At 32.2% G+C, this 8,914-nt stretch overlaps 1 protein-coding gene across 2 annotated transcripts; it reads left to right on the top strand.

Annotated features, from left to right (window-relative positions):
* Window positions 1-202: 202 nt before the first annotated feature.
* LOC110998769 (alpha-sarcoglycan) lies at window positions 203-8,729 on the top strand. Of its 2 annotated transcripts, XM_045630162.1 has the most exons (10): window positions 203-289; window positions 1,080-1,203; window positions 2,135-2,277; window positions 2,772-2,920; window positions 3,641-3,772; window positions 4,258-4,432; window positions 4,802-5,043; window positions 6,284-6,352; window positions 6,966-7,067; window positions 7,382-8,729. In XM_045630162.1, exons 2-10 carry the CDS (start codon window positions 1,083-1,085, stop codon window positions 7,752-7,754), a joined length of 1,506 nt encoding a protein of 501 aa, XP_045486118.1. In that variant the 5' UTR covers window positions 203-289; window positions 1,080-1,082; the 3' UTR covers window positions 7,755-8,729. The 2 variants fall into 2 exon arrangements, with proteins under 2 accessions (XP_045486118.1, XP_045486119.1); XM_045630163.1 differs by lacking the exon at window positions 6,284-6,352.
* Window positions 8,730-8,914: the final 185 nt, after the last annotated feature.

Genomic DNA, 8,914 nt, shown 5'->3' on the forward strand with positions numbered 1-8,914 from the left:
TATTAAATGGAGACTATAAATTGAGAAACAATTGATACAATAGATTTCGTTAGCTAAATAGAAAAATGGAGTTTTGCCATTATCCCTTTTTTTCATGATCCTATTCTCGTAGTATGGAGTGTCAATTCATAGGTAATAAATAGTTTTTAACCTATGCACGCTTCTACTCTTGAGTTATACATCTATAACATTCATATCTTAACATGGTCTGTGGTTATACGTCACGCCCTATTTCGGGATCGTACTTGCTATTTTAATCGGTCAATAACGTAAATAAATGGAATAAATTGTGAGTAAATAAATGGATTTCTTAAATTACACGCATACTTTTTCTGTATGCGTAATTTTTCCTGTGCAATAAACCATCTAGAGAGAAACCAGACAATCGTATAAATAGATTTTATACGTATCTTTTCGTCGTCCTTTTTAAAGTGTGCATGAAGCTAGGCTAGTGAATATATAATATGGATTATTATTTAAATTATTAAATACTATAATTATATTTTTAAAAGGTAGTAAAAAATAGAATATTTCTAATCGACTGAAATTTTATTTCAAAGTTTTTTTCAACCGTATTTAAGATATGTACTAAAGAAAAAAGTACAACATTTTTGAATATCCAGCAGATATTCAACGCGTCTTCGAGCTCGTAGAACAGTGGTTTGGTTTCCGGGTCTGGTTCGTAATGGAACATTCTCTTTAATTTCTTTGTACGAATTGATAATAATAAAAAAATTCAATCTATGTTCTATATGCATGTACAATAAATAAAAAGATATAATTTATTTAGGTACTTGATTATGATTCAACTCGAGCCGAATTTATGAATCAATAATTTAGTGTAAAATACTGTGTACAGATATAATTGGAAATCAGATTTTCAAATGTTGTTTAGTGTGTATGTATGTAATTAATCTGTTTTCTGTTTTTGTACCTAAATGTAAAAATAAAATAAATAAATAAACGTATCTATAGGCATACTATAATATTAAATTTTACATTAAATTTACTAAAAAGTATATTGCTATTACTTCCACGTACTCATATCTACTAACGAATATCTTCTTTATTTTTTATAGAAAATGTTTGGACCGCTGTGTTTGCTGTTATTCAGCAGTGCATATGCGCACGAATATAATGCAATCGAAACCGAAATGTTCGCGATACCAATAAGCCCTAACCTATTTAATTGGACATACCAAGGTAAATTTTCTCATAAAAATAGATAGCTTTTTACCGATATAACAAAGTAATTGTAGTTTACACTAACTGTTGTGGCTATATTGGTAAGTTTTAAATTATTGCATTGTGCGATGCATTCGATTCCGATTTTTATTGATACATACATTTCCAACTTGCACACATACCCCTTCTTGTATTGCTGTTTCAGTTGCCTAGTACATTTCTGTAATTTTTGTGCGTTTAGCAGTTTTGATTTTACCAAAAAAAAATTACTTGACTAAACAGATGCAGGAATATCTTGGTAATTTTAAACAATAGCAATAACGAACTTCTTAATTCAGTACCCAATTTCGATTTAATCCGTAACGCTGTCGCAACCTTAAACAAATATTATCGCTTTCGGGAGTTATGACGAGAGCTAACTTGTACTGTTGCCAAGGTTGATTAAAGCCTAACCTGCTTATTCATATATGTATACTAAATAAAAGGGAGGCGGCGATTGAGACCGATTGAGAGAGAGTGAGAAAGGGCGAAGTAGCGTAAAGCAAATAGGCATGGAACGAGAGTAAGGAGCAAGCAAGTGAGAAACATTGAGAGTAAGTGAGATCGAGAAAAAATACACGCTATTGATTGATGTATTCGTAAATCGTTTAGTAGTTACATATTAGAACTTTAGATGGCAACTCTGTCGCATAACGTCTAGTGCCCTTAACGCAGATTTTTAAATTTATCATTAGCTTGTATGCAGTGTGTAAAAAGTGTGAATATAGATATACAAATACATGGAGTGATCATATACGGGTACATGATCATCTATTGGGGTATATACCTTAGTAATAATTAATTTACAAAGGTTTCACTTCTGACATGTGGAATTTGAATGCATTTTCATTCATTCATTCAACACACACACACTTTTTTTTAAACGAAAGTGTGTAAAACTTTGTTTTAGAGTTCGATCAGCAATACCGCTTCCACGCATCCCTAATAGGCAAACCTGAGCTTCCGTCATGGTTGCGGTACATCTACAGTGGAAGACATCACTCAGGGTTTATTTTTGGAACTCCACCAAGAGGCACTGAATCGCCTATTACGGTAATTTCGTATACGTACTATCTCGCTTTACGCCCAAACCCAGAAATCTATCTCAATCCATTTCGCAATTCGAATTCAAAAAGTTACTTCGCGGGAGCAGCTTACCTATAATGCAAACTATTCTTTAAAAATTTAATAATGCCGTTTTAATTTTGTCCGCTATGGACTCCTAAACAACTTAACCAATTTCAATCAAATTTGCACACCGTGTTCAGTTTTTCCTAACTTAAAAGATAGGATAGCTTACATATAATAATACTCTACAGAATATATATATTCTACTGAAATTGTGTATGAACACAATAAACCCCTCTTAAACTCTCTTAGGCTGTGCCGATTAGAATGATTTTTGTATGCGTTTGGTTGCCCTGGTTGGCGGCAGATGGCAATGCAGTCGGTACGTTCAAACTGTGATCCTGATCGCTTGAAATATCATATAGAAAAACGGCTGTCGGGTCCGCTAGTTATAATATATCATACTTTGTTCTTTTCAGTTAGAGGTAATTGGTTTAAATCGTCAAGACTATGAAACACGAAGAGTTTTACTAACGCTTCGTGTACAACCAAAATTGAATATGGCAAAGCATGAAGTGGAGCTTAAAATTGACAATCTAAATGTGGAGGATTTACTGGATGAGCACAGGTAGATGGAATATACATTATTCCAGTAGATAGAAGAAGTCCTTCTTCCGATATTCTATTGTCTATAAGAAAATCGACAATAAGCCGATAGAGCCGTTCAAAATACTGGGATAGGTGTTTTTTAAGAGTGGGCTTACCTGAAGATGCCGCCCATGGACACTCACACCGCCACAAGCCTCGCAAGTACGTTGCCGGCATTTAAAGTTGAGCAAAATTTACAAAGCCACCAACAAAAAAAAAATTACCAATTAAAAAATTCAAATAACTTGCAAAACCATTATACTAAATGTATTTATTTCTTATGATGTTCTTCGTTCTCTTTTATTAGTATGATATTGTTTCCATATAGATTTGATAAGAATTACAATTACGATATCACGTTTTTTTAATTTATATGTACATGTGTTGTTTCATATTTTATCATAAAGTATTGTTATGCTTGTCTGTGTGGAAAGCCTTTGTACTATGCCTTTGTGCCACGTGAAGCTAAAAATTCTAGCTAAATTATCGATAAATACAAAGGTTCTACCCACATTTAGGTAGAGTATTTAATACCAATTCTAAAGCTTAAAATTAATGTGTGTTCGATCTAAAGTTCAATGTGTGAGGGATAATAAGACTAAGGTTATAATCAAACTGTAGTATAATCAAATTCCCTTTGATTTCTGTAATCACGACATAAGTTGACGAATTTAATAGATAATATTTATAAATATTTTAGAATGACCCGCCTCAAAGACATATTGCGAACAAAGTTATGGACGGAAAGTAGTGGTGACCTCTATGCTACATTTTTAGCTTCCGCTATTGACTTAGGTGCTAGACATCCGTTGAAACCTAGTGATGGAGAAGGGTAAGGTTTTATTTTTTAACTACAGTTATATTGTAGTTGAAATTATAAGGTGTGGTAATATTGCTTTATGAAGCCTCCAGCTTTGTACGTAGATCACAAAGTACACCCAAATCCACCTTTATCAAAGACTGGTTACACAAATACCTTCATACAACTGATGATATGATATTAAAAGTGAAATCAGAAAAACACTTTTTTAAAAATAGAATTTCTTTGACATAAAATCTTAAATCTTACAGTTTCATTCTTTTCATAGTGACCAGTTTATTTATTAACTTTTATTCAAACATAGAATGTTTGTATAAAACTCAAACTGTTAATCGGTTTCCTTTTTTTTCTTAGTGGCCAGCACATTAATTGATTTTATTTTTCAAACATAGAATGATTTTGACATCATAAAATCTTAACTGGTTTACTTTTTTCAAACTGGCCAGTACTTTAATTGTTTTTAAAAGTAAATATAATTAAACTTATTAAATTTACAGTCTAGTTGTCCGCTTAGGCAGCATGACACCCTTCTCAAGTGAATTACAACGACTACGAGAAGAAGTGAGACCGCTGTCTCGTCTTCCGAGCTGTCCTCGTGAATTCAAACGGACTACAGTCGAAAGGCTGTTTAGAGACGCTGGACTGACACTTGACTGGTGCAGCTTTGAACTGGTATTTGATTATGATAATCCTTAAACACTTTAATTTCTTAGAAAATCTTCTATTTAAGGATTTTTTCCAGTTAGATTTTTTAAGAACATGGGACAAACGGGTAAGAGTTGTGATGTTAAGTGACAACGCCGCCTATGGATACTCGATGCCTATGGACTAGCAATTGCGTTGCCGGCCTTTTAATAGCTGTTTTAACGCCTTTAAAAAATGTACCAATTTAGGGATGTGGATCTCTGTGAAAACTTCTCGCATACACATCAGATATTCTAATTATTATTATATGTATTTTTTAATACATTACAGTAACACACATTTAAATCCAATTTTCTTCACAAATCGAGTTTCATTTTTTTTTTAATTTACTTTCAGTACAACACAATATACAATGACCGCAGCACACTCCGATTAGAATACTTAACGGAAATACCAAACACAAAAGTGGATTCAAAACTTCCTCTAAAATCCAACTCTTGGTCAGCTCCGAGCAGATACGATCTGCCCAGTAGAAGTTACATTCACCAAGTTTCCGTGACCATAGCTGTTCCATTAGTGCTGTTGCTGCTCTCTGTTGCCGCATTGAGTGCTGTTCTCTGCTTCCATTATGCTTCTATGTAAGTATAGTACTTTTTAAACGAACAAATAATCCAGGGTCAATAATTATCTAATTAATATCCTCGGATATCAGTATCTCGGTTTTAGCGCTGTCAAATACGTTACAAAAATTTACAGCTGTTGAAAGTAGATTTAAGTTTGATCGATGATCTATTACAGGATATTAAAACTGTCCTCTCTTACTTATTCCCAAGAGTTTAAATCAGATTTTTTTTCAAAACCTGCGAAAACCAACATGGGATTTCAGGAACCTGTATTAAGAATTCTTCGCGATTTAACAGATTAAACAGTATTTATCCGGAGCTGGATATATTCGGCTGTGGGCTGATCGGTTTTTAAGAAAACATTATTAATTATAAGAAATGTTTATTTTAACTTCTATATATTTTAATTGTTTTAATTATTTAATTATCATATTTTATTTAGTTGTTAACATATACCGTAGATTTAGTACTATGTATGATGGTAAACTTAACTAAATAATAATGTTCTAGAATACGGGCCAAATAATCTTAAAATTAAAGAAACGTTAATTTCTTGTTAGTTACTTGTTTTATGATATACCTTCCATGCATAAAAACATTCTACCTTCATTCCAATTTTAAATCCTCACAAAGATGTGGGTAGTTGCTGTGTTGAATTTATTATTATAATTAGGTTAGAAGAATAGAAAACCTTTTTTAGTTTTGCAAAAAGGTTCCATATTCTAGCATACTGTCTCAAGTAGAGACCTGGTAATAATATGGATGTTCACTTAAACACATGACTGTGTCTGACGGACAGTAGTCGTGGCCGAACCTATGTCTAAAAAAAGAATAAGAGAAGGAGTTTGTCCATCAAAAACGGACACACTTTGCTTCAAATTCTATCATCCATCCGTCATGACCATAAATGATAAAGTTACATGATTAGCTCTGGCGCCGACTATTGCGCCAGCGTGATAGTTATGGTTAGGAGGCGACCAGTGGCAACACTTTTAAGGATTTCTCCATCTGTTCATAGTTTAGTTGCATTTGCGTTTGGTTTGAATGCCGCATAGTTTGAGATCCATACTCATTTTGTGAAAAAATAACGCTTTTTCGACACAAAATATTACTATTGAAGAACTAAGGTAACGCCGCTTAAACTGACGTCATAGTGTAAATTATAGTGGTAATTACCTGTATTACCACTAATCCCCTAATACTAGGAGTGGGATTTACACTTCTAGTATTATTACTCTTTTTATTTTTCCTTCAGGAGTGATCCGGAATCAGAACGCTTTTTGAACGACATTTTCCATATCTGTATAGATTATAGAAAGAGGAGGTTCGGAACAATATGTTTTTTTTTTGTAACCCACTAATATTTTCTTATATTTTTAATCAATTATAATCTGTATTCGCTTCTAAATTTAAAACTACTAATTGAACAATAGTGTTATTAATTAATTAATTATTAAAATAGTAGAAAATGTTTAGTTAAAATATTAACAAACTTAAACTTAAAATAACTAAATAAGTACAAGTAACGTCAGCAAAAAAATTAATAAGTTAAGCAAAAAAAAATAGTTGAACTTTTATTTATATTTACTACCATTTTGCAAGTCAAGGCCGTAGATAGTCATACAAAGTGTACGTAAGCCAAAAATAGTTGAATTGGAGCAATTAAATTAATTAGGATCATTTAAATAATCATCAAATTTACAAAAGCTTTATTGTTCAATTCACGTTTCACGAGTTTTTAATTTATTCATTGTCTAATTTCGCTTGGGATTTTATTGTAAAACGAATACAATTTCCATACGAGGAGTGGTTTATGTTATGTACTAAGCGAACTGAATGAAATTCTAAGTAAAGCATATAAGCTTTGAACTCGTATATATAAAATTTTACATAAATATATACCTCGCAGAATCACTAAAAATTGTTTTTTATTTCAGAGCTAATAAATCAGCTAAAGTCGAGCTTTGCAGATATGGAACTGGCAACACTGAGCAAAGCCAAATAGCTGATGATGTAAGCACCAAAAGCTTAGGAACCAGGTACTTTTTCATTTTTGTTTGTGTTTGTGTTTTTTCGTGTGTATGTAAGATTATGCAAGCTAAGGGTTTTATTTTAACTTTTGTAGGCTGAGCATTTGTTGTATTGATTACGTACATGAATAGCCAACGAATTTTCGCATTGAGATTGTCCATTGGCAAGTATCTTAAGGAGGTCTGATACTCCTATGAATATCAGACCTCCTATATAAAAAATTGTCTGTGCAGTATTATTAGCTTGCCTATGTTACATATAGTTTTACTACCTTCTAAATATAATCGTACTAATAGGTTTGAATTGTCATTTTATTTTTCAGCCCAAACAACAGCTTACCTCGCCCATACAGTCCAAAGTCAACGACAAACTTAGCTGGAAATTATAATCGACCACAGCCGCCGCCCTACCTCGGCTCGGCCACCAACTCCCTCCACCATCGCAAATCACACACACCATCGCACACCCCAGAACATCGCCATCTTGCGCTAGAAGAATCCCTTAAACTCCTAAACGAAGCAAATATCACAGAACTCGATAATTTATTGAAGAACCCAATCGTCGATTTCAACGATGGCGCTGATGACTACGTCCCAATGAAACCGGAGTTTGTGAAACCAGATATCGGTTTTACGGTTAAACCGGTTAATGAGGATTTGGCCAGGTATGGTATTGCCGGCGTGGGCCCCATTTGACAAGATGACAATGGAGGAGCTGTCAAGACTTGGTTTTGTTAATGCTTCGAATGAATAAATAAATATATATTTATTGCATTTCTTCGGCATTTAAATATTTGCTATATTTCGTAAACATACATTCATATAGTAATTGTATCATATACATACGTATTTAGAGGACGTGTTGATTACAATTAAGAGAACAATAATTAGACGAAAAAATATATAACTAAAAGTTTGCTTTAGTATTAAGGAGACAGATATTTTTTTAAACTGGTTTTAATTTTTAATTAAAGATGAAACCATTTATTATTTAGTTTGTTTATCACTAGATTGCCATCTTGCGGCACTCTAGAAAGGTGAAAACTCCACTCTTCGCGCTATTTTTTAGAATATTCAAATTTTTAATAATAAAAATGAGTTTTATTGCCATAATATCAAAAGCAAACTTTATGCCAGAATAGATATTTTGTTTTCTTTCTATTGAATAATTAAACGAAAAATTAATTTTAAGACAAAGAGCAAAAATATTTTATGGAGTCTTAAGTATTGGTATTCTTAAGTGTTCGAATAGATAACCGAGTAGAATAGAAAATATTTTTTATGCCTACCCTCCGTTGACGTTTGGAATTAAACGAAATCTCGAATTCGTCCGAATATCGACCACTTTATGAAATTCGTTCAAAAACTATTGTTATACAATTTGTATAACAAATAAATTATTAATTTTAAATTTAAAATTATTAATTAACTAATATTGTAGGATTGACGTAAGAATTTCTATTTCTATTACTAACCATTACTTACAACATTAAAATTAGTTACCTCTGAATATTTGTTGTATTCTCTATCTGCACTCTCGTAATTAAGGTTAGATTCAGAGTAGGGAAAGCTAACTGTTTTACTTAGAACTTAGAATAGTTAATCTGTTTATAACTAAGTCAAATAACTAGTCAATGTTTCAAATTCTAGGCGAATAAAAATTTAGATAAAGTATTTAGTTTTATTTTATATTATTGTACTGGCTCGACTCTTGTATACCAGTCTCCATAGCCGGTTTTTAATATCCCTTCAAAAAGTTTTATTATATCAAATATTAAACAAGGAGTTTTGTTTTAATTACATTCTCGTATAAAAGATTTATTATATAGTCGTAAATGTAAAGTTGTTCCTAGCAC

Source organism: Pieris rapae, chromosome 11 (assembly GCF_905147795.1).
Source record: "Pieris rapae chromosome 11, ilPieRapa1.1, whole genome shotgun sequence".
Taxonomy (NCBI): domain Eukaryota; kingdom Metazoa; phylum Arthropoda; class Insecta; order Lepidoptera; family Pieridae; genus Pieris; species Pieris rapae.

What these genes read in the sequence shown, in the direction of transcription:
- LOC110998769 (XM_045630162.1), top strand. Translation starts at nt 1,083, where the DNA reads ATGTTTGGACCGCTGTGTTTGCTGTTATTCAGCAGTGCATATGCGCAC. An exon ending in AAACCTAGTGATGGAGAAGG is followed by an intron (nt 3,773 to 4,257) that starts GTAAGGTTTTAT and finishes TTAAATTTACAG; the next exon opens with TCTAGTTGTCCGCTTAGGCA. An exon ending in ACTGGTGCAGCTTTGAACTG is followed by an intron (nt 4,433 to 4,801) that starts GTATTTGATTAT and finishes ATTTACTTTCAG; the next exon opens with TACAACACAATATACAATGA.